Below are 27,242 nucleotides of genomic sequence, written 5' to 3'. Positions count from 1 at the left end.
TTTTGATTTTTGTCTGGGATTATTTTTAACAAAATCAATTTTTCTAGAAGCCCAGGAAACAGAGCAGCACATAAGATGGCAAAGGTGATTTCTTAGAAGTTTGTATAAAGTAGACTTTAGACTTGTGCTCTGTCTGGATGAGTGTCTGAGAAATCCTTGTGTGGTTCACTCTGTGGAACAAGAAACTGTGCCTATAAATTTCATTTGATAACAAAACAGAGCAGTGCATTAACAGCTCCCAGAGAGATTACAAGGCAGGAAGTCCAGCCACTCATCTTATGTACCATTTAAAGGCTATACAAGAGGGGCACCTGGGTGGCTCAGTCAGTTAAGCATCCAACTTCGGCTCAGGTCATGATCTCATGGTTCATGAGTTTGAGCCCCGCATCAGGCTCTGTGCTGACAGCTCAGAGCCTGAAGCCTGCTTCAGAATCTGTGACCTCCTCTCTCTCTGTCTCCTCCCCAGCTCATGCTGTCTCTCAAAAAATAAACGTTAAAAAAATTTTTTTTTAAAAAGGCTATACAAGAAAGCAAAAGATTTCATTTTTTAAAAAAATAGCACCCAGCTAATAAGAAACCTCAAAATTTATAGAAATGTATGTGCATTCTACATCAGATCATAGGAGGTAAATCATAACCTGATTAATATTTTTAAATAAATGTAAGGAAAAGAGTAAATCAAAATATGGCATATTAAATACATGTTTTTATCTCTGATCCTTCCTCAAACCCCACTAAAATTATAGGACTAAAAATGGCAATAAACCCACCAGGATGAAAATTATGGAAGAGTAGCTAACAACAGACAAAGTGTGTTCATAAATTTTGTAAGATTGAGGAATGACAACTGACTTAGAAGAGCAGAGGAAGCTGAAACTAGTGGGTTTACAGAGAGATTCACCAATGAGATTCATAATGTAGAAGCTCAGAGGGGCTCAAGAATTGGCAGCCCCCTGCCAAAGGCAGGAAATAAAAGAGTGTGGCTAAAAACAAGGAAATTGTGTAAAATTCCATATGGACTGCTAACGGATCCCAGATTCCCTTTCTAACTCCAAATAAGCAAACAATAGGATATTTCTTCTCTGGAGAAACTGATCCAGAGAACTTTTCAACTCAGATACATTGGATACATGTTAGATAGACACAAGAACTAACAGAAAGAAGGAAATAGATAAAGTAGGAAATAGATACATGCTTTTCTCAAAGTTAAGAAAACACTGCATCTATAAAATAGGAGTTATTTGTTCTTGTTGTATTTTATTGAAGTTTATTATCTTATAAGCCTTTAATATAATTTAAAAACATTTATAAATCATAAGTGTGCAGCTTTATGAATTACCACAAAGTGAACACATTTCTGTAACCATCATCCAGATCAAGAAATAGAATACTACAAACATCCTAGAATCCCTGCTCATAATCCCCTCCCAGTCATGTCCCTCTCTCTTTTGAGAGGTCACACTCTCCTGACTTCTAACAATTTAAATTAATTTTACCTATTTTTGAAGTTTATTTAAGTGGAATCATATAGTATATATTCTTTCCAAATATACATTCTTTAACATGTATTTTAATGTGTTTGTGTAAAATGTGTTTGTGAGATTCACCTATATTGCTAACTTAATTAATGTACATAGTATAGCATCGTGTGAATGTACCACAATTTATTTGTCCATATTAGGCATTTTGAATAGTGCTGCTAGAATCATTCTACATTTCTCTTGGAGCTTCTAGATAGGCATTTCTTTAGATATTTGTCAAGAAGATAAATAAACACATACTTTGGCATTCTTAATTTCAGTTATTATATTTTTTGTTTCTAGAATTTCCATTAGATTTTTTTTATAGTTTCCATTCCTTAGCTGAAATTCTCCATCTCATTATTTAATTTCTCAAATATATTAAGCAAAGTTATTTTAAAAGGCATGGCTCACAATTCCAATGTCTGTCTGTCCTGTGGGTCTGTTTTTGTTGTCTGTTTTTCTCTTGGTCTTGTATCCTAATATGTCTAGTAAGTTTTGAGTGTATACTGGACATTTTGACACAGAAACTATATAGCTATTTTGAGATTGTATTGTATTGTCTTTCTTCAAAGATTTAGAACAAAAAAAAATTTTTTAAGAAGCCCGAAAGACTGAAAATAAGATCCAAATGTTAAGAATATTAGAAGTTAGTCCAAGAGACCCATCAACAGAATGATGGGATTCTAAGTGAGAGACTAGAGGAAACAGGAGGGATGATATATAGGAAGATTTCCCAAAATTAAAGGTCAGGTGTTTTCAGATTGACATAGCTCATCAAAAACAGAAAAAGAAAAAAAAGAAGAGTCACCATTGTGTAATTTCAGAATAGGAGGGAAAAAAAGAAAAGATTATTAAAGCTTCCAGAATTTTTTTTTTAAATTGAAGTTGCATACAAAGGAGTAGGAATAAGAATAATGTCTGACTTCATACAACAACATTAGATGGTAGAAGACCTTGAAACCATACCTTCAAAATATAAGGAAAAATTACTTTCAACTTAGAATTTTACACCCATCCAGTCTAACAATTAATTGAGTGCAAAATAAAGGTGTTTGCTGACATGCAAGGTCTCAAAATTTTATATTTATTTAAATCCTTTGTCAGAAAAGATCTGGAAGATATTCTCCATAAAATATAAGGAGTAGATCAAGAAAAAGGATTATGTGGGATCCAAGAAACAAGATTTCAGAGAAAAGCAAAGAGAATTTTCAGAATTGTGGTTAAAGGAATTCAAAGGATGACATTTGTTCAGCACATCTAGAAAACAGTCCAGATTTCAGCAGGAAAATGGAGGCTTTCAAGAGGAAAGTCTCTAGGAAAAGAATATATCTGATACAATATGATGTGTTTGAACATGGAAAGTAAAGTTGATTTGATTTTATAGTGCTAATAGGGAGTTTGGGAAGAATTAATGTGGGGTGTGTACAAAAATCTATCACAAAATAAAAGTGATCAATCCTAAGGAAAACAAAAAGTTGTACAAGAAAAGAAACGTAATCATAGCATATTACATGGCTTAAATGTGTACAGCTTTTAATGCTTTTTTTTTTTTAATTCTTTTAAGGCTTCTTTATTTTTGAAAGAGAGACAGAGTGCGAACAGGGGAGGGGCAGAGAGAGAGGGAGACACAGAATCTGAAACAGGCTCCAGGCTCTGAGCTGTCAGCACAGAGCCCGACGCGGGGCTCGAACTCACGGACCGTGAGATCATGACCTGAGCCGAAGTCGGCGGCTCAACCGACTGAGCCACCCGGGCGCCCCTGTACAGCTTTTTAAAAAAAAACATTTTATTTTTAAGGGCAGTTTTAGGTTCACAGCAAAATTGAATGCAAATTGCAAAGAATTTCTATGTCCTCGTTACCCCCGCATATGCACAGTCTCCACAGCTATAGCCACTCATACCAGAGTGGTACATTTGCCAAAATTAATGAACTTACATAAACACTTTATTATCACCCAAAGTACATAGTTTACATTAGCATTCCCTCTTAGTGGTGTATACCCAGTGGGTTTTGACAAATGAATAATAACATGTATCTAACAATATACTATCATACAGAATAGTTTCACTGCCGTTGTCTTCTAGGTTCTACCCATTCATTCCTCCCTCCCTATTAATTCCTGGCAACCATTGGTCTTTTTATTGTCTTCATAGTTTTGCCTTCACCAGAATGTTACATAGTTGGAATCATGCAACATATAGCCTTTTTGGACTGATTTCTTTCACTTAGTAAAATGCCTTTTAACCTCCAGGGGTGCCTCAGTGGCTCAATCAGTTGAGCATCTGACTTTGGCTCAGGTTATAATCTTGCAGTTTGTGGATTCAAGCCCACATCAAGCTCTCTGCTGTCAGCACAGAGCCTGCTTCGTATCCCCTGTCTTCCTCTCGCTCTCTGCCCCTCCCCCGTTCCTGCTCGTTCATTCTCTCTTTCTCAAAAATAAACATTTTTTTAAAAAGTTCCTCCATGTCTTTTCATGGGTTGATAGTTCATATCATTTTGAGGCTGAATAATATTCTCTTGTCTGTATTACCAGTTTGTTTTTCCATTAACCTACCGAAGGACATCTTGGTTGCTTCCAAAATTTGGCAATTATTAATGAAGCTGCTATATTCTTGTGCAAGTTTTTGTATGAACATAAATTTTCAACCCATTTGGGTAAATATCAAGGAGGATGACTGCCAGTTCATAGGGTAAGAGTAAGTTTAGTTTTTAAGAAACTGTCAAACTGTCTTCCAAAGTGGCTATACCATTTTGTATTCCCACCAGAAATGAATGAGAGTAACTCTTGCCTTGCCTGCATTTGGTGTTGTCCACCTTTTAGATTTTTGCCTTAAAAATAGTTGCCTATTGGCACAATTTTTGTACATAATCTTAATAATGTACCATACTAAATAATAAGTTATCCAAAAATTATGAAAAATCCTATTTGAAAGATGTGGGGAGGGAAGGAAGGTGGTATGGTAGTTTAACAGTGCTAAATCTTTTTTTTTCCAAAATAGGAAGTCAGAGATATTATCTAAAGCATAAGTGCAGAAATGCCAATATGAGGCTACTGTTTATAAACAAATAAGTACCAGAAGATAGAAGCTATTGCTGAGGCTTCAGAATAGTTGCCTCTGCATTGCGAGCCTGGGGGGATGAGTGAGGGGGGAGGGCAGCAGTCAGGGAATGATGACTTTGTCTCATAATCTTGTAGTACCATTTGTATTTTTGAACAATATACACATATTTTGTTTTATAATCAGTTTTTAAAATGAATGGGTAATCTGTAAAAAATTCCAAGAACAAACATTGGCATGATTTCTTTTAGTTTTTCAGAAGGACTGAAAAAAAGCCTTATGAATGTGGCATCTCAGATTGCCTCAAATGTTCCAAATAGACTTGGGGAGGCATGCTGTGGTTCAGGGTGCTGTGGAATATAACCCCATATTCCTCACTTAGCTGCCAGGACTTAACCTTGTACAAGTGCTCACCCAATCTCTATGCTTCAGGTTCTGCATCAGTAAAGTGAGGATAATAATTGTTCCTTGGTTAAGCAAAATACTATTACATTCCCACTGAAAGCATAAGGTGTGTAAACCAAGTACATCTTGGAGAAGTTAAATTGGTATTGTAGAGGCCAAAGATACAGGTTAATGGTCCCACAGTCCATTGCTGTGATCATGTACCAACTTTGTGCTTTGTGTGAGTTCTGAACATCTCTGAGCATTGTTTCCTCATTAATTATTATGAGGTGGTTGTGAAGATCCAATAAAATATAAAAATGTATGTGACAAGATAAAAACTATGATTCATTGTGTAGATGCTAAACATTTATCTGCCTCCTGTAATCAGGCACTGGGTTGACACAGCCTCTGCTTTGAGAAGCTTGGGATCTCTCAGGAAGATTTACACGTACATGTAGATTGTTATACCTGGAAGAAACTTAACTAATGGGCTTAACAAGCAGTGGGAGGAGAGTCTGGAGCACTTACCTCTTATTTGAGAAAGCCACCTGGAGAGGCACTTTGATTTCACAGACCTACCAAGTTAAGAAAAAATTGACTGACATAAAGTTGCCAACTTTTGAATTTGCCAAATCAGAGCATTAAAACAAACAAAAAAAGAAAAACTACAATTATTCTGATCATTTCATTAATTGAAAAGACATTTAAACACACACACACACACACACACATTAGGAAGGTGTTAATTTCAGAATAAAGGCTGACATTTTCACCACAGACCAGTGAAAATGACTTCAGGGGTCAGTATCTATCCATAGAGCAGTGTTTGGTCTATACTCACCTAGAGAAATAAATTTCCAAAATATATCCTGAAGGAAAAATAATAATTTCCCAGGTAATGAAAATGGATAACAAGAAAAGAAAGCATTTCTAAAAGAGGAAAGAGTGTATGTGCATAAAGGCAGGGTATCATGAATATATCTGATGTGTTCAAGGAACAGGGAGTTCAGTATGGTACATGGCAGGGGTGGGAGTAATGATTTAATATAATATTCTATTACTAGGCTGCATGTTTTGTGTGACATAAAGAGGTAGAGCAAATTTCCTTCCCTGAAAGTTCACTGTGTAATTTTAGACACTAGAAACATAAACAGTATACAAGAATACTTATGAAGACATTTGATAAAAGAGGAGAAAGGATAACAGTATGGGGCAAAATGAGTGTCCCTGGCCAAGGAGGTTGGCAGCAGAAGTGATAGCAGTGATGATTATGGTGCTAATAGGAGCAGTAGGTGTTCTAAACACTTTATATATGAACTTAATTTAATGCTCATAACAACTCTATGAAGTGGATGTTACTATTATCCCCATTTTATAGATAGGGAAACTTAGGCACAGAGAAGTCAGATAATGTGCCCAGTGTCACACAACTGTTAAGTAGTAAAGGCAGGTTTTGAAGCCTGTCATTAGGACTCGAGTATATACTCCTAATTACTACAGTGTACTGCCCTTCTTGGGAGGGTGGAAGGGAGGGGAAATTTTAGAAAGCTGGGGGCAGGGGGAGGGTGCCTGGGTGGCCCAGTCAGTTGAGCATCTGACTCTTGGTCTCAGCTCAGGTCTTGATCTCGGATCATGAGTTCAGGCCCCACACTGGGCTGGAGCCTCCTTAAAAAAAAAAAAAAAAAAAAAAAAAAAAAAAAAAAAAAAGGCAAGACATGTCATGGAATAAGAATGTCACGATTTGGTGACCGGCCATGTTAAACATGTCTGTATTCGATAAGTTATGGATGTCCCTTTGTCTTTCATACTGAAAGTAGTGCTCCTTCAAAGACAGATCTGTTAGTCATAGTATTGAGACTTTTATCTTAGGAAACTCTTTTTCCTGTTTCTTACATTCCATTCTGAGATTTTATTTAAAGATATTGTATTAAATGTTACTTAAGCTCAGTACTTTGTTGTCCTTGGCTTATTTAAACTGCTGCATTTCATTCTAGAACCTCTTAAACTCACCCATGCTAGGCAATGTTGCCTGATTCCATTGCTGTTCTCTGTTTACACAGTGCAATATAATAGAAAGTGAATTACTAGAACCCTAAAACAAGAAATTAACCAGTTTTTCACTTGCCCGGAGGAATGGCTTATGCTGAACAAGTAGTAAAGCATGCTGGTTCAAATGAATTTATGACTTTTATGGTTCCCAAGGGGACATGGACTGGCATTTTTAAGCATTTGCATGACTGAATTATTGATTAACTTGTATCATTCTGCATTAAAAAAATAAATATATATATATATATACACACACACACACACACACACACACACACACACACACACATAGGTAAGAGAAGAACAAGAGGGGAGAAACGAGAGAGGAAAGAACAAGTGATTATCCACTAGGCATGGACTTAGACTCTGTCACTGATGACTTTATGGGTCTTCTGACACCCAGCTCAGTGTTCTTTCTAAAATATCAACAGTGGAGCGCCTGGGTGGCTCAGTTGCTTTAACCTCTGACTCTCAATTTTGGCTCAGGTCATGATCTCACGGTTTGTGAGATGAAGCCCTGCATGACAGCATGGAGCCTGCTTGTGATTCTCTCTCCCTTCTCTTTCTGCCTCTCCCTCACTTGCATGTGCTCACTCTCAAAATAAATAAATAAATTTAAAAAATAAAATAAGATATCAGCACTTGGGCATGTGTTCTGTGTTGAGAAATGCAAGAATAGAATAATTAAAAGTATAATTTCAGACTGAGAGCCCCTTGAGGGCATAGGTTAAGTCTCCATATTTTTATCTCTAGCACATGGCCTGGTGTTGGTAATCTGTCATACATGTCTGATGAATTAATGAAGTAAAGGTTGGCTAATTGTTTGTTCAATTATTCATTCAGTCACTGTCTCTATTCAATAAGCCTTTATTGAATGTCAAGCAATGTGAAGAAAATTATCCCTTCAAAGGCCAGAGAAAAAACTAGAAATACTGACATCTTGCCATAATGAACTCATTGAGCAGGGAAGGGCCTTAGAGATCATCTAATCCAATGTCTTAATTACACAGAGGAGGAAAATAAGGCCCATGGAAATGAGGTATCTTGTGCTGAGGTCAGGAAGGTGGAACTCTAGGCCAGGCCTCTGACTGTTCCTTCCTCAACAGTATACAAGTTTGCCTTCCTCAGTAACTGGAATGGTTTAGTGTTTTTAATAATTAACACTGTTGAGAGTTTCTCTGCCTCTCTATCTCCAGGTCAGGTGAGTGCACATCCTATCAGATTTCATCAGTTTAAGGCTGCATGCCCACTCCTTCCTGCAGTGGAATTGAACTCAGATTGCCCTTGCCTAGTAAACCACCCCAGGTCAAGAAAAGGCGTAAGATCTCAGTATAGCAGAGGTGCCTAGCCAATAGTAGATCCCACAAAAATGGGTTATGAATATCTATATATCAAGACACAGAACTATTCTGATTAAAATATCAATTGTAGGGACACTGAGTGGCTCAGTCGGTTGAGCACCCAACTCATGATTTCAGCTCAGGTCGTGATCCCAGAGTTGTGGGATAAAGCCCCACATCGGGCTCCATGCTAGGTGTGGAGCCTGCTTGAGATTCTCTCCCCTGCTCACATGTGCACTCTCTCTCTCTCTCTCTCTCTCTCTCTCTCTCTCAAAATGAAAGGTTAAGAGTGCCTAGGTGGCTCAATCATTTAAGCTTCTGACTCTTGCTCTTGATTTTGGCTCAGGTCATGATCTCACAGTTCATGAGATCAAGCCCCACATCAGGCTCTGCACTGACAACGTGGAGCATGCTTAGGATTCTCTCTCTCCCTTGCTCTCTGCCCCTCCCCAGCTCATGTGTGCGCATTCCCCCCCGCCAAAATAAATAAACATTTTTTTAAAAATTAGCAATTATATAAGTAGGTATTTTATATATTATTTCTAACAGGACTTCATATCTCAAAAACTCTAAGGATAACAATTTCATTTATATATTCATCCCAAATAATTAAATACATAGGAATAAATTTTACCAAGAAAATGAAAGTCTTGTTCACTGAAAACTACAAAACATTCCTAAAGGAAGTTAGAGAATACCTAAATAAATGGAAAGACATCTTATGTTCATGGATTGGAAGACAATATTGTTAAGATGCTGGTATTACCCAAAGAGATCTAGAGATTCAGTGCAATCTCTCTTAAGATTTCAGTGACCTCTTTGCAGAAAGAAAAAGCCAATCCTCAAATTCATATGGAATTGCAAGGGAACCCAAATAGCCAAAAACAATATTGAAAAAGAAGAACAAAGTTGGAGGATTCACACTTCCCAATTTCAAAACTTGCCTCAAGAATTGCAGCAATCAAAACAGTTTGGTACATTTAGAATGGACATATAGACTAATGGGATAGAATTGAGTCCAGACATGAACCCATACATCTGATTTCTTTATGGGAGTGCCAAGAACATTCAATTAGGAAAGAAGAGACTTTTCAACAAATGGTTCTGGGACAGATACCCACATGCAAAAGAATGAAGATAGACGCCTACCTCACACCATATATAAAAATTAACTCAAACGAATCAATGACCTCAATTTAAGAGCTAAATAAAACTCTTAGGAAAAAAATAGAACTTAATCTTTATGACCTTAGATTTGGCAATGGATTCCTAGATATGACTGACCCTAAAGCACAGCAACAAAATTTTAAAAATAGATAAATTGGACATTAAAATTTTAAAACTTTTGTGTATCAAAAGACATTATTAAGAAATTGAAAAGACAACCTACAGGATGGGAGAATATATTAACAAATCATATATCTGACAGGACTCTTACAACTCAATAATAAATACACACAACCAATTAACAAATAGTCAAAGGACTTAGCTACTGTAGTATTTCTCCAAAGAAGATATATAAATAGTTGACAAACATGAAAAAATGCTTAACATCTTTAGTCATTAGGGAAATGTAAATCAAAACCACAATGAGATACTACTTCACACTCACTGGGATGGCTATAATTTTTATTTTTAATGGAAAACAGCTGTTGGCAAGGATGTGGAGAAATTGGAATCCACCTACTATGGAAGACAGTTTGGCAGTTCCTAAAAATGTTAAATACAGAATTACCATATGACCCTGCAGTGCCACTCCTATGTATATACCCAAAAGAATAGAAAACAGATACATGTACATGCATAGTCACTGCACTGTTATTCACAATGACCAAAATGCAGAAACAGCCCAAATGTTCATCAGCAGATGAATGGATAAACAAAACATGGTATGTATCATACACACAGACAAAAAGTCACATATTGTATGATTCTGCTTATATGAAATGTCTGGAATAGATAAATCCATATAGAATGGTTGCCAGGGATGGGGGTTGGAGGGAATGGAGAGAAACTGGCTAATGGGTAAAGAATTTTACTTTGCAATGATGAAAATGTGTTTTTGGAACTATATATATAAAGGTGGTGGTTGTACAACATTGTAAATGGACTGTGTGCCAATGAATTGTTCACTTTAAAATGCTTAATTTTATATTAATGTGTATTTCCCATCAACAAAATATTTTCAAAAAAACTAAGGGCATGATTCATTTCAGGATAGCCAAGTGTCTGGTGTACTTAAGGCTTATTTACCCCTTTAAACATCAAGACCTTTTATTATAAAAACCACATGCTAAGACATGGTGGTTTTGTGTCCATTGTAATGAAATAATTGACATAAGTCTTTGTTATTGAAAATAAGCACTTCTATATGTACCAGGCAGTGTTCTTAGGCCCTTATATACACTAACTTACTTAATCATCACAATAACCCTATAAGTTTAGCATTATTTTTTTAATCCATGTTTTACAGATAAGGAGACCAGGGCACAGCAAGGTAAACTAGCACGCCAAAGTCACACAGCTAATAGGTGATAGAACTAGAATGTGAACCCAGGATGCCTTGATTCAGAGCTGTGCTTTTAACCACTATATTATACTGTTTCTTAATATCTTTCTGCGTTATACAGTGAGCTCCATAAGGGCAGGATTCAAACCTCTGCCATGCCCAGAGAAAATCTGACAGTTACATGGCAAATGAGTGAATGAACAAATAAAAATTAAACAGACTTTGTAGCAATATTGTTAAGGACTAAATGTTTGTGTCCCCCTAAAATTCCTATGTTGACACTTAATCCCCAATGTGATGGTGTTTGAAGGTGGGGGCCTTGGGAAGTGTTTAGGTCATGAGCCCTCATGAATAGGATTAGTGCCCTTATAAAAGAGACCCAGAGAGTTCCCTCGCCTCTTCTGCCATGTGAGGTAAGAGTAGGAAAACAACAGTCTCTGAACCAGGAATAGGAACAGCCCAGATCAGGTGCCAAATCTGCTGGTATCTTGATCTTGGACTCCCCAGCCTCCAGAATTGTGAGAAATAAATTTCTGCTGTTTCTAAGATGCCCAGTCTATGGTGTTCTGTTCTATAGCAGCCCAAACAAACTTAAGACAAATATTTTGGCAGTTAAAGACTTTTGTAGTTTCTACTGGGCTCCCACTGGTGTTTCAGAGAGGTGAGATTATATATAAAATCACTGTGCTAGGTACTACAGGCTGTTCTCAGATAAATAAGATGAATATGGTTGAGTCTTGAGACCACTGAACTATTAAGAAATTAATCTTTATTTAAATTATATGAATTAGGAGAACTCAGAAACTGATACGTCTATAAATTTAACTACTTTAGGGACACCTGGGTGGCTCAGTCAGTTAAGCATCTGACTCTTGATTTCAGCTCAGGTCATGATCCCACAGTTGGTGGGATCAAGCCCTGCATGAGGCTGTGCACTGACATCCTGGAGCTTGCTTGGGATTCTCTCTCCCTCTCTCTCTGATCCTCCCCCACCCAAAATAAATAAACATTAAAATATTAAGTAAATGTCACTATTTTATAAGACATTCCCCCCCCCAATAAAATGGGGGTGATGATTTTTAATGCACAAAGTGCTTTATACATATATTAAAATTGATGACTAATTTTTAAAGCTAGCTAAGAGCCTCATCAGTGGTATTCAACGCCTATAGAATGATTCATTTTATGATGGCATTATGGCCAAAGAAAGCCGAACAGGGCTACAGAGTCACTCAAACATTCTAACTCATACTGGGAGCAAAAGACAGCAAAAAACCCACCATCTGGTTGTGTTTTGATGCTGCATGAGCAGATCTGTAAGTTTTCTCATAGTCTTCTCCTTCATGTACCATTTTGCCGTTTTGAGCTGACCCCTCCAGCCAACATTGTTTTCTTTCAGATTTGTTAGCAAAAGTACTTTAAAATTTGTGTCATTTTTCAACGTTAATCAAGCAGTCTGCATGTTTCCATACACAGTCTGTTACAGAAGATACAACTTGTCTGGAAGAACAATGCAGATAGTCCCTGGTCCCTTAGTGTCTGATTACCAGCTTGATTTGTTATCTGCCATCTGGGGAGAAAGATGGGGTATCGAAAGAATGTGTGCATGGCATACTTCTCAGGATATAGCCGAGCAAAGAAAAACCAAAGATGAAAAGTGGAGGACTTGGCAGCTGTTTGTAATCTAGGTCAGCTGTTTTAAGGGGCTTTCATCATGACCGTTTACTGAGCATCCCCTTTGAGCCAGATGGTGATACACCATCGGGATTCTCTCATTGGTCTCTCTCCCACACTAAGAATCCTTTGGCAGAATTGTCTTTCTTTCAGTTCCTAGAATGCACTACAGCCCTTCTGCTTTCAGAGTCTTCAAATGCTGTGTTCCCTCCACCTGAATGATCACTCCCATCTACTTCAGCTGGCCACTTTCTGCTTATCTTACATGACTCAGCTTAAATGTCTCCTTATTAGAAAAGACTTTCCCTGAGACCCATTACCTCTTTCATAACACCTGGAACTTTTCTTTCAGAACATTTAACAAAATACAATTAAATTGTTATTTATAGTATAATTTATTTCATATTCCCTACTAGATGTGAGTTTCCAAGAAGACCAGGGACAGGGTCACTCTGGCTAGATTCCCAGCCATTAGATAAGCTCCTGGCACATAGGAGAGGCTCAATAAGTATTTGCTAAATGATAAAATGAGTAAATGAATGAATGAAGGCAGACCATGCCCTCTATGTACTCACAGTTTAGCACTATTTAATTTGTATGTAGGATCTATGCTGTTTTTAGAATTCTTATTTTTTAATTAAGCCATGAATGCTAAAAAAATAAAGTGACCTAGAAATTGGACATGGAGAAGGGATATTTATTGGTGAGCTGGGTGGTGGGGAGCCGAGTTAACTTCCACTCCAGTCTATCAGAACATCCAACTCCCAGGTCGGGAAGCTCTTTCATAGTTTGGTTTCACAAAAATGAGACTAAAGGTCCTTTCCATGTATTCCTCCACAAAGTTTGAGAGTCAGTAGTTGGTAAATGGGCTTATTAATAGTCTTTATTTTAAAATAATAAACCAATAGTTTTTCTTTGATTTTGCCTTCTATTTCAGGTTTTATACTGCCCACAGTTTCCCTCGATGAACAATCTAATAAGTAGTGAGACAATCATGGGTGCAAAGGGAGAGTAGGTACATAGAAAGGAGAGATGACACAGCATTTTACTGTGAAATCTGATTTGCATGTCAACCACATTCCTGTAAAATTCAGACTGGAGTTTTGTAATAGTCTCTGTCTTCGAATTTTGATTCCCAGGGGTTAGCTGCTTATTTCTCGTTAGTTGGTAACTCAGATTTTGTTTGAGATACATTTCAAACTTTGTGCGGCATTGTTCCCTATACCATCCACGCAGTCCCCACAAGCTCAAGTTTCCATGACTTGTCATTATGTGACTGAGAATGCAACATTTTATTTCAGGGCCTTTTAGCCTTCTCTACCTCTTTTAATATAAAATCTTAGTTTATCAATATTAGCATTGTTGTGGAAATTACCTTTTTCTACCTCAGAGGAGTTTGGAATGATATGTCAGATATACATCTGGAGTTAGTTTATTTACTTTTCCAAATGTTTTCTATCTCGAGAGTTTATTTACTCAACTACTTTATATTGATTTTCTAAATGTCGATGACAAATAAGAAATGGACCAACAAAGAACACCTGAAAAGTAAGATTTGTAAATCTACTGCATCTTTAATGACTGGAGCATTAGGACACTTAGAAACCATTACATTACATTACATTACATTGTTGATGGGTATTTAAGTTTTTAGTTAAATGATTCATTTCCTTTTCAAGATTAGAACATTAGGATCTGATTAGGAAACTGCCACCACTTAGGTGCATATAAACCTAACATCATTTGCCTTTATAAATGTGGTTAGAGTTTATACTTTCATAAGATGTTTTTCAAGGGATGCTTGGTTGAATTTTTCTTATTACTTACATTTACATATACATGCACAATTTTTTTCCACCAGATTCTAAAATTAGAAATTTTACTTATAAAAATTAAACACCTATAGACATTTTCATGTAGAAGAAAATAAAAGCTACACGTAAGCTAAACCATCAAAAGTTATTTTACACTTTGGTATATTTCATTGTAGCCTTTTTGCCATTCACACATTTTATTTATTGATTTTCTACAGTAGAGTTAGAGTTTTATATATATTATTTTCATTTAACCTCCTATCACAAGTCTTTCCCCTATCATTAAGCCATCTTCATAAATAGAATTTCTTGTGGCTCTTTACTGGTAATTCAAGTTGTTTATTTTTCAGAAATTATAAACACCTATTTATATAGATCTTCATCTGGGTTTCTGATGTTCTTTTACTTTAGAATAGATTTGTAAAGTAAAACTACTGAGTAAAATGGCACGTACATTTTTAAAGCCTTTTATACATATAGTAAAATTACTTTTGGAATGCTAATACCAATTTATACTTCCTGCTTGCTACATATGATGAGACTTAATATCTCTGCCATGAAAGAGGTCCTACATACAAATAAATAAGAAAATAATATTCTCATACCTAAATGAGTTAAGAACATGAACAGAAGATTTACTAAACTGAAAATTTGCATATCCACATAAGTATATATGAATGATATCAAATCTCATTAGAAATACAAATTACAGTAATAAAAACACTATTTTAATAATAACAAACTGTTCTTTCTTTGAAAGTATTAAAAGGTAAGATGTTAACATTAGGGGAAGCTGGGTAAAGAGTATTAGAAACTCTACTATTTTTGTAACTTTCATAGATCTAAAATTATTTCAGTATAAAAAAGTTCAAAAATTGCTTTATTCATATAGGGGCTCTAGGTACTTATTCAATTATGTCATTGCATGTACTGATCTCATATGAATGAGCCAGCGTACTCCCAGAAATCTGCATCAGAGCGCCCCTAACTAGATCTTTTCTTGAGTCACATTTCTAGTATTGAAACATAAGTGTAAAATATATTCAGTGATTGCTCTCATTTATTGCACAAGTCTCCGAACCTGCTGTGTATGTTATACACCTTATCTCATTTAATATTTCATACAGTCCTAGAAGGGAAGCAGTGCAATTACAACACTCATATGCAGATGAGAAAGCCAAGGCTGTAAGGTCATGTAACTCGTTCAGAGTTATACTCTAAAAATATTTTACTTTAATTGGTTTCATTTATAAGGTATGTCTATTTGGCAAAAATGACTTACATTTGGGAAATGAATGTTTGCCTCTGTTTTCAGCTGGATATGGGGTTCCCTTTCCAACCAATGAACCTACAGACATTATTCCTCGAAGCTGCCAGCTGACAACAGATGTTCCACAAGTCACACAGCTGCTAAACATGACTAAGCTCCGCCAAACCGAAATAAAATTTGGAGGTCATCCCCTGAATCCAGCAGAATCAGGTATGCACTCAGGCACCTAAATTATAAGCATATTTATTTGTAAGACCAAAAAAAATAAGTAAACAAAAAAACAAAACGGAAGAAAACAGCATTGCAATGATGCTTTATAGCTTGAAGTTAAATACTAAGTCACTCCAGCATCAACCCGTGTCTGTGATAAATCATTGTAAACTTCTCTTTAGCAACTAAAATAGTTTCTCGGTTTTTACATACCAAATCAAAACATCCTTGGTTATTCCTCTCCTTTTCCTGTATGCTTCCAAGCCCAGCCAATTATCCCTCCTAAACAATCTGTCTCCTACTCTATCCTGTTGCTACTTTCATTGATCTGGTCCCCACCGTGGCCCTAGCCTCCCAGTTAATCTCCACGTTGCTGTCAGAATTATCTTTCTGACTGTAGAAATAGAAATGTGATCCTGGGGCGCCTGGGTGGCTCAGTCGGTTGAGCGTCCAACTTCGGCTCAGATCATGATCTCGTGGTTTGTGGGTTCAAGCCCTGCATTGGGCTCTGCACTGACAGCTCAGAGCCTGGAGCCTGCTTCGGATTCTGGGTCTCCCTCTCTCTCTGCCCCTCCCCCACTTGTGCTCTGTCTCTCAAAAATAAATAAATGTAAAAAAAATTTAAAAAAAAAGAAAGAAATGTGATCCTGTTGCTCTTTGATTAAAGACCTTTAATGCCCTTTCCCACCATTTTAGAAGACAAAATGAAACACCCCTTGGGAACTCACACAAAGCCAACCTCCCCTAGCCCAACCTCCTCCAGAGTTTCATGTCTCATACCCCATGTGTGACTTTCTGACCACTCTCTGTGGGCTTGTACACGTTCATATTTGGGGATTGCTGTTTCTTGGCCTAAAACAGCTGGATCCAACTTCAGCTCAGGTCATGATCTCACGGTTTGTGGGTTTGAGCCCCAGGTCGGGCTCTGTGCTGACAGCTCAGAGCCTGGAGCCTGCTTCCGATTCTGTGTCTCCCTCTCTTTCTCTGCCCTTCCCCTGCTCATGCTCTGTCTCTCTCTCTCTCTGTCTGTCTCTCTCTCTCTCTCAAAGGTAAAAAAAAAAAAAAAAAAGCATTAAAAATTAAAAAAAAAAAGAAACCTAATATTCTTCAGCTGAGTGGTTCTCATCTTCCTGTTTGTTAGAATCATCTGGGACATTTTAAAAATAACTTATGTAAAAAAAAATTATTTTTTCCTAATGTCTGTGATTCATCTCCAGAGATTCTGACTTAATTGGCCTTGGATGGATATTTAAATGTTTTCAGTGATTCTGATGTGTAGCCTGGGTTGAGAACCACTGGATCACACATCCAAACAAAGCTGTGGCTCAGCTGACACTCACATGGAAGTAATCCTGAGGAAAGTGAAATGATGGTCATAATAAGGCACTTACAGAGAAAGAAGTAGGTCCTGAAAGTATTCAATCAAAACTTGCATAAATTTTTATTATAAATAAATATAAGACTTATGGAAGTGTAAGATGGTGCAGATGACTAAGCAAAGACAAGGAGATAGCAAAATGCATGGGTGAGTTTTCTGAGGGATTAGTAAGTATGAAGAATGGCCTCCGAAGGCTGAATGGCTGGGTCAGAAGAATACCTGAAGAGTATTCTCCTCCTACTGTCCTAAAAGAGAGACACAGTAATGCCCTTTTTAGGAAGATGAATTTGACATCAAGATTCAAGATGAATCTTTAAGTCAGGTAAAACCAGAGATTAAGAAATACAACTCAGATGTCTTTACAGCCATCTGAGCAAATAATGTCAGTGATGACCCTGAGTGATGCTACAGGATAAACACAGGCAGGACTTGTTGATTCCCAGGTAACAGATGGGGAAAAGAGCAGGGTCAAAGTTTGAGAGAGGTCAAAGTAGAATCCAGAGAAAGGAGCTAGCATGATGAAATGAATGAGTTACAGAAATGGACTGTTTCACTCTCTATTTATCCTGGATTTATTTATTATTGGTATATTTTCTATATGTCGATCATCATCAGCATTACATGTCCTAAATTGTATATTCCTAGAGAATTGGGACCTATTTTGTAACTTTTTCAGTTTAAACCTTGTCAGGGGACTATGTGTAAATAGACACTATATTCCTAAACGCTTTATTATGAAATTTCCAAACTTCCAGAAAAGTGGAGTGAAGACGTAATAAACCCCCATGTTCCTATCACCTGCTTCCATAATTGCCAACTTTAGGCAAGGCATTTTGGTAGCACAGGGCACAGGTAGTGAGAAATTGTGTATTTTTATAGGTACTATCTTTAAGGGGGGCAGGGATAGACAGAGACATAAATGGATGAAAAAGATCTCACTAACCAGACAGCTGCTGTAAACACCTCAGGTCACAAATCAATCTTAATGGAAGATTCACCACAGAATGAAATGAGTAAGAGTGTTTTTGTTTTTTTGTTTTTTTTTTTTGATAACCAAACACTGTATCTGTATCTGATAGGCTGTGAATGCTTTCAGTAACAGTAATGACTAAGCTGTAAAGCCTATCAAATATAAGAGCAATTGTGAATACTCGTTTTTCTTTTATCTCTCTGGCTTAATGTTTTAAGAATTAATTATGTCTTTAAATGAAAACACAAGTCTATATCCAGATTTTTTTGGTATCTTTTTTAAATTTAAAGTTCAAGGACACATGTAATGCCTGAGATTAAAGAGGAATTTGAGTAAATGTCAATTGCATCATTAACTCAATATTATAATTAAACAGAAACTTTTTCATAGGCCATATTTGATCCTAACTTGTAGAAGAGGATATTAGTATATATTTTGCAAATTCCATGAATGGGATCTCAATTGATAGAAATAGTCAACTTGAGTCATGTATACAAAAAATTAATAATCATCGTCTAATAGCAAACTTCTCCTGCCCTGTGAATCCCAATTTCTATTCCTTTATAACCATAAGGGTTATGATTGTTCCTCTTAACGTAAATCCCATTGCACATGCAAGGCAGCTAAGATTACTTGAAAATAGAGTAGTCTCCCTTTATCTGAGGTTTCAGTTACCTGTGGTCAACTGTGGTTCACATCCTTGTGATGTATCCTCAGAAAGCCAGTAGTAGCCTAACTCTAGGTCACATGCCTACATCATCCATCTCACTTCATCTCATCATGTAGAAATTTTATCATCTCACATCATCATAAGAGTGGTGAGTATAGCACAATAAGATATTTTGAGAGAAAACATATTCATGTAACTTTTATTACAGTATATTGTTTAATTGTTCTATTTTATTATCAGTTATTGTTGTTAATCTCTTACTGTGCCCAATTTATAAATTAAACTTTATCAGAGGTATGTATGTATAGGAAAAAAACAGTATATATGTGCTTTGGCATTATTCATAGTTTCAAGCATCCATTGGTGGTCTTGGAACGTATCATCTGGGGATGGGAGGAGGCTACTGTATATTGAACTTTGTGGTTCTCTTTCTACAAATACTTTGCAGTTGCTAATTTTGTCATTTGTGGGCTTTGAAACTTACTATAAATGAATATAATTATAATTATTCTTCTCTGTATAAGATATTTTATTTGAAAGGTGCAGCTAATGAATAATGCCCAAGGGCAGACTTTCTAATCTTGGAAAAGCCAGAAGATATTTCTTCATTTTAACTATTTGTTTTTGTGTCTGTCTGAAAAATGGATTCCCCATGATGAGATTTTGAATTGCATGAGAAAATTACTGTGTGCTCTTATAATTGACTGTACAGTACTCATGCCAATTGTGTTTTTTATTATAAATGCACACACTGAGAGCCCAGTGAAGCTGCCACAGAAAGAAGTAGTTGCTTCCTATGGATGCTTTCTAGTATGTTCCCTTGAGTAAAAGAGGAAACCTTGAAGCTTCCATTTTAGAGTGCGTTTTGCTGAATGTCACATAACTTGATCAAGAGCACTAATAAAATTAATAAGATAATTGTGTTTCCCAAAAGCCAACGTTCCCACACTTCTGCTCTGTTCACTTTGTCAATTCCCAGTGCACATTAGCTAATGACTGTTAGCCTGCAGAGAATTGTGGGGTCTTTAATGATCTTATTTTCATTAATGGGACCCCAGTTTAATTGAACCAGAGAATCTGTCTGGTTATTGAAGTTGAGCATTCGGCTACTAATGACAAGATGCAATGGTCCACTAAGCACAAATCAAAACTAGTAATTTGCTTAAAAATTAGAATGCAGTTTTCCCAAGTACCCTCCTTTCCACAGCAGAGGTCTTAGTGGGCTTCTACTCCTTTTTTAAATAAGAAGAGACTGGCATCTCTATCTCACAGCACAGTTGTGCATAGGTAAGTTAATGCATTTAGCACAACCCTGAAATAATCATCCAACTGTAGTTGGCACTGGTGAGATCCTTATTAGAATTTCTTCTTTGGGTTTCACATTATGAAAGCAAAATTCAAATCAAGTAACAAAATTCACTGTAAAGTAGAACCTAAAAGAAGAAGGATTTGGATCCTGACTCCAGGAAAAAACAAAACAATTTTTTAAACTCACACTTTCAGTAAAGTCTTGTCTTAAGATTATTGGTTTAAAGAGATGTCACAATTTCTGGGTCCAATGTCTGATAATAAGAGTAAACTCCACTGTCTCTTACATTTGAATTATATATCCTCTTTCCCCATCTTTAGCAAAAATAAGGCATAACTGGTCATATTGCTTCATTAAAAATTTTTAAGCATGAAAGGAATTTAGTCTGGGTATTGGTCAGTATCTGTGAAATTCGTTAACAGCAGAAATATCACAAATCATACATAGAGTGAATTTTAATTTTTCTGTGATATTTCCACCAAATATTGATGAAACTTTGATATATAAATATTACTACAATATTAAATGTGAAAAACACATCTAATCCATTTGATAATTGTGCTACTTTGCAGGACTGACTTGTTCCAACCTTTCCATTTCTCCTTTAGATGTCTATTACAGCATGGGTTATAATAAAAACCTGTGCATAGTAGGGAGTTGATTAAATACCCAGACAATAAGATATTATGGATACAGCTATACAGATGACCTGATCTGCTTATGATGGTCTGGAAAGGTCTCAAAGCTGTGTCAGTGAAACATGGAAACATAGGATGCTATTTCTGTATGAGCCCACTGACTTAAGTAAATAAGATAGCTACCTAGGAATGCTGGTATATGCATACATTTTTTTAAGGAAATACAAAAAAATTTACAGTGACCTTTAAGAACGAGGACTAGTAGAGGCAAGGGGCAGGAAGATAAGACTTTTACTTCTCATGTCTTCCTCTATTAGAGAATTTTAACTTACTTCATTCATGATTTGTGATATTACTAGATGTATTATGTTAGAGCAATTATGAGACATTTTTAGTTTCTTCTATATGCTTTTCTGTCTTTTGAAAAACCCAGAGAATTGCTATAAAATTAAAATATATTTCTTTATTTAATGTCAGCATTTTCATTTAAGATATATATTGGGAAGTAAATCCAAAAGTAGTGACAAAATAAAATCTTTTAAGTATATAGTTAAATATTAAATTTCTTTATTTATGATATAGTAGGGAAATGTGTATTTTAACCTATACTGTATTAGTATGAATTATGCTCACATACATTTTTACACATAGTTCACATAGCGGTGAACCTGGGACTGTAATCATCAAGGTCCTCATCCTCTCTGTAACATCACTCTGCTTTCGTTTCCATCACAGCACTTATCCTTACCTGGTATCTTCTTGTTTACTTAATTGTTTGCTTATTGTTGTGTCCCCAACTGGAATGTGAGCTTCAAAACTGCAGGGGTCCTAGTATCCCTAGCACCTAGCTCAGTCTTTAACACTTACAAGAACTGAATAGATATTTGTGAATTAAGTAATCAATGAGTGATGCTAGCCATATAATTTGAGCAGGTGAGTATATTAAGCAGCAAATCATCATCATCATCACCACTAATGTTTAGTAAGTTTTTGCTATATCTTTTACATAGTGTATTAGTCAGGTTTCTCCAGAGAAACAAAACACACACATATATACAACTTACATATAATACAGGCCTTGATAGATAACTTCCACCATTAGGTTTTAGAATAAAGAGAGAGAGACCTATCATAAGGAATTGGGTCACACAGTTTTGGAGACTGAGAAGTCTCAGGATCTGCAGTCATCAAGCTGAAGACCCAGAAGAGCCAATGATGTAGTTCCTGTCCAAACCCAAATGCCTGAGAACCAGGAGACCTGATAGTGAAAGTGCCAGTCGGAGGGCAGCTGCAGACTTCTTAAGGAGTCAGGCAGAGAGATGAAATTCTCCCTTCCTCCACTTTTTTGTTTTATTCAGCCCCTCCATGGATTGGGTGATGATGCCCACCTACCATGGGGCTTGGGGTGGAATTTACCAATTCAAATGTTAATTTCATCCAGACTTGCTCTCACAGTCACTCTCAGAGTCATAGTTAATCTGGGCACCCTGTGGCCCAGTCAAGGTGATAGATACATAAAATTAGCCATCACACATCATTTATCCCATTTAATCCTCTGATACACCTTTTTGTGTAGAAACCATCAGAATCACCATTTTGAAGATAAGGAAACTGAGGCTCACAGAGATAAAGTAATTAGTGAGTGGTAGACCTAGGATTGACCAGGCAGTCTGTTTTAGAGATGCATTCTTAATTACTCACTCCCATTAAGCAATTTCGGGGGAGCCTTCTCTCATATTATAGGAAACTGTCCTAGTTCCAAAACCAAATGATGGAAATTATGTACTAAGGCCTATGTTATGTATAAGCTCCATTCTTTATTAAAAATGGAAAGTTTTCCTGAGATGATAACACTGTTTCCCTGAAAATGTTCCTTTACTCATTAATAGTAAAGACCAAAAACTAGGCCATTGATAGCTTTTTAATAAATTAAGAGTTTGTGAAGAAAAGTAATATCTTGTGCTTTATTGCTTTTTATCTTGTTGCCATAGCCTAACTTTACACACAGATGACATTGTCTAAGGTCGTACACAAGTTTAGTGGAGAAAGAGCTATTCTAATTTTAGTTTTTAATGTGTTTTATTGCCTTTCAAAAATGTCTTAAATTTTTTATTAATGAGTTATGGCTAAATACTGGTATTAATTATTTGCAAAAATTGAAGAGTGATTTTCATCACCTAAGGCCTTCCCTGCTTTAGTCACTCACCTACCTACCTGTCTTTTCATCATGCTTCCAGAGTTTACAGACTGCCAGTCCTCCCAACTGGTCTAAAAGAGTTTTGAAATAAAATTTTCTGCATAGGATGTGCACTCTCAAATTAGCCACACTTCCCCCACCTCACATTCTGTAAGTGCCTGCCTTTCACATATGTGTTACCTGCCTGGCATTGAACCCACTTCCGTTTCCATTTGCCCTTCTCCCCACACCCCACTTTCTTTCCTCTGAAAAAGGATATTACAGTATTATATTCTATATTTGATACCTCATAAACCCCATTTGTCTTCACCACATACATTAACTATCATATCCTTAAAGTTCTGGTACTTACCTATACAGGCATTAACAGACCCACTTTTCAGATAGCAAAATAAGTGTTTCATCAGATGTCTTCACAAAACTGCAGAAAATAAATAGCGGACATGGGAAGAATCCCCTGCAATGCCCTCGTGGCCCACTGAGGGCAGCATCGTGTGTGGTAAGCCTTGGGACACTGGAGTTCTGAGCCCCTGCTCTGTGTGGACAGATCTCTGAACATCATGAGCCTCCATTTCTTCATCTACGGAGGACATAGGATAATATCACAAGTGATTGGAAATTGCACAGAGGCTATGTACGTATCATATCTGTCATCTTTTAGATTCCAAGCTGAATGTCTCTCCCCCACTAACCCCAATACTAGATACCAGCCCTCTGTTAAATACACTTAATAACCTTCCAAACTTTTCCTGCACACCTCTTATCACACTGGTAATCATGTAGTTATTTATGAATGACTTGCTGTAATATCTGTCTCCCCCATGAGACTGTGGGCTCCTTGAAGGAGGTATGTGTTCATCTTATTCCCTGTCTTACTCTGTGCCTAGAGCGGCTGGCCAGGGCAGATGCCTAATCATTACTAAAAGGATAGGTGAATGAAGGAATAAATAAATGATTATGAACGGACTTTGTAAAGTGTTAAATGCTATTCAAGATGTAATATATTAATAGCATATTTACTAACCATTTAGTCCCTACTAAGCACAGTATTTGGCATGTTACATGCATTGTTTCATACAATCTAACAAAAGCACCATAACTTAAGCACTGTCATTATCTCAATCTTAATGAAAGAAAGTGAGGCTTAGAAAGGTTAAGCACCTTGTCTAAAATAATATTGCTCCACAGAACAGCCCTTTTTGTATTTTTGACATTCTTTATAACAGTGCACATATAATAAAATAAAAATTAATCCAATTCAAGGTCTGGATTCTGGTAGCAAGTTTAATTCTGATTTGATTGCTAGATAATAGATGTAAGTCTTGAGCATGACCCTTCAATGATTAGAGTTGAAAATTCAGCAGGTTTTTCTGGTTAAGCTTTGAAAACCCTGCAAACTTAAATGACTATTATAATTAGAACATTGTATCTTGAGACAAAAATGAATGTTTATTTTTCTAAGAGACAATTAGAGAGTAGACCCTCAGGTTTTATATTCTAACTACAAAGGCATGTACCCCTCATAAAATAGCAAAATAATTAATGGTAACATCTCTGACCTACACCAAGTTCATTTTCCACAAACTCAAGAAAATGAAACGCCTAGAGCATGACTTTAATCGTGATTTTTAACCTTATATTGTGCATATTGATACCATTCTTAAAAGAGCTCCCTTTAGAATTCAAAAGGCATGGGTTTCTGCTTGTAGTGTTCTTTTATTAAGATTTTTCTCATTATAGATAGAAACTTTGTCCCTTTTACTTTTTATTTTAGAAACCAAAGTCTAAGTTACTTTCCCTTGTAGGTTTTAATTAGGATTCTCTTACAGTAGATAAATAGCATGATATGTATTTACAGAGAGAATCATGACAATGATTATAAATAGAATTACTAAAATGAAACAGGCTTTAAGAATGTATATATGTTAATTGTACCAAAAAGTTGAGTCTATTAACTAAGGAGATAACCTAATGGGAGAGTATTGATATACTTTGGTTTGTGAAAACATGCACTAGCATTTGTAAATTTTAGAAAATAGACTTAAATTTAAATGCGTAGTGATAGATTACTCTTTAAAGAAACCCTATAGATGAGGATCATATCTAACTTTCTGTGATTTAGAAGATTGTATTATATGAGGTTTAGATATACCTTTAATGGTCACTGGATATCTACTGCTAAGCAAGATATTCCTCTAAAAAATTCAAGGTATTTAGGAGTTTTTTAAAATACCTACAAACTAGTTAATATGTACATTTTGTTGAATTAAAGCTGGAACTATATCAGTATGACCTTTTAAATATGCCCTCCCCTAAAAAAATCTTCCTTTTAATCTTGAATGCTATTTATAATTGTGGTGAGATTTATCCATTGTCTACCATGTACTGTACTGGGCTCCACAGGTGGGGATACATACAGTACCAAATAAATGGCCTTTCTATTCAAAGGAGCTTAAATTAATTGGGGGGAACATATATATATATATATATATATATATATATATATATATATATATGAAGAGTAAGGAAAAACATTAAGGAAATTGCCCCATAAGATGTTTGAACAGAAAGATATGCAAAAAATATGCCCATTCCTAATTGTTCCCATGACTGGAAGTTCCAAAAAAAAAAAAAATTCTCCTATTCTGATTACTGAAAATTTCCATGTAAGCCCAAGCCAACTCCCATGACATTCAGGACCCTCAGTGGCTCTTTCTGGGGAAAATCCACATTTGAGAACAAAATCAATAGTCCAGGATTTGTTCTACTTGGTCACAAAAGGTACAAACGATGATAGATTCTATAACAAATTTTTCCAATTGGCCTGGGATTTGAGTGTCATTTCTTTCTGTTATTGGTCCTGAGAGGCTAACAGGGTTTTGTTAACTCCAAATGGATATTTATAATGACTTTTAAAACACAGATGTACATACAACCAATAATCTATTTGCTAACACTAGAAAATTTCACATGTAATCTGAGTAGGCATCTGATTGTAGTGCCATAGCATTACTACTGTTGAAAGCCATTCCACTCATTTAATTATCAATGTGTGTTGGTCATTGTTGATCCTTCTCATCCCCCATATCCTGGCAGTTGTCCAGTCCTATCCAGTCTTCGTCCTCAGTTCACAGACAGATTTTTCTTAAAATGAAAACTGAAATTCTAGCCAAAGTTAAAAATATTTAGTCATTGGGGCACCTGGGTGGTTGAGCGTCTGACTTCAGCTCAAGTCATCATCTCATGGTTCGTGGGTTCAAGCCCTGCATCAGGCTTGCTGCTGTCAGTGCAGAGCCTGCTTTGGATCTTCTGTCCCTCTCTCTCTGTCTGTGCTCTCTCTCTCTCTGTCTCTCTCTCTCTTTCTCTCTCTCTCAAAAATAAATTAAAAAAAAAAAAGAAATATTTAGTCATTTAATCCAACATCCCTTTGATTCATTACATTTAATGATTTATTCATTTTGCTCAGCAAGTATCTTTAACTCCATGTCAGGCACCAGACTAGCAATTCAGGGGTGAAGAAGTAGGCTACTGAGTTTATATCTACTGAAGCATATATTATCAGAGAATCCCACAAACACATGTAAAAGGGCAATTTTGACGGAAATTTATGTGAGGGAAAGGTTATGGGAATACCTGTACTGGAAGAGCCTTCTAGCCATGGGGAACAGCATGCACAAATGGTCTGGTAGGCAGGAAGAGCTGAGGGGGCCAGGCTTTTGAGAGAGCAGAAAATGAGAGTGAAAGGTATGAAGTGAAGCAAGAACATGTAGGTTTTTGCAGCTACTCTTAAGGGCTTTCTTCTTAATCCTAAGAGCAGCAGGGAAGCCATTGAAAAGTTTTGAGGAAAAGGAGTGCCTCCATCATAAGACCACTCTGGCCGCATTTTGGAGAGGGCATGGGACAGGGAGCCAGAACAGACATGGTAGGTCACTTAGAGGCTTTGCAATCATCCAGGAGAGGGATGATGATCGCCTGGATTGCAGTGCTGGCAGAGGCAGTACAGAGAAGTGGACATGGATTGGCTGTGGAGAAGGTGGAGGGAGGAGTCAAGAATGATACCCAGATCCTAACTGTTCAAACTCAATGGATTGTAGTGCCATACTCTAGACCAAGTTTTCTGTTGGAAGCATCTTGGAGACGTGGAAAAGGAATTGAGCAAGAAGGCCACTGGAGACAAGGAGTAGAGCTCTGAAGAGAGGACTAGGCTAGAAATGGAAAGTAGAAATGGAAAGTAGGAAGTCATC

At 36.5% G+C, this 27,242-nt stretch overlaps 1 protein-coding gene across 15 annotated transcripts in view; it reads left to right on the top strand.

Annotated features, from left to right (window-relative positions):
- The window catches only part of CFAP20DC (CFAP20 domain containing), a 230,554-nt gene that overhangs the window by 107,756 nt on the left and 95,556 nt on the right, over positions 1 to 27,242 (top strand). For all 15 annotated transcript variants that reach the window (XM_045493411.1, XM_045493403.1, XM_045493402.1 and 12 more), the window contains one exon: positions 15,672 to 15,836. In XM_045493411.1, coding sequence (XP_045349367.1) covers positions 15,672 to 15,836 — 165 coding nt within the window. The remainder of the gene's footprint in view (positions 1 to 15,671; positions 15,837 to 27,242) is intronic.

The sequence above is a fragment of the Leopardus geoffroyi genome, chromosome A2 (assembly GCF_018350155.1).
Source record: "Leopardus geoffroyi isolate Oge1 chromosome A2, O.geoffroyi_Oge1_pat1.0, whole genome shotgun sequence".
Lineage (NCBI taxonomy): Eukaryota > Metazoa > Chordata > Mammalia > Carnivora > Felidae > Leopardus > Leopardus geoffroyi.
This window is presented reverse-complemented; position numbering and strand designations above follow the sequence as displayed.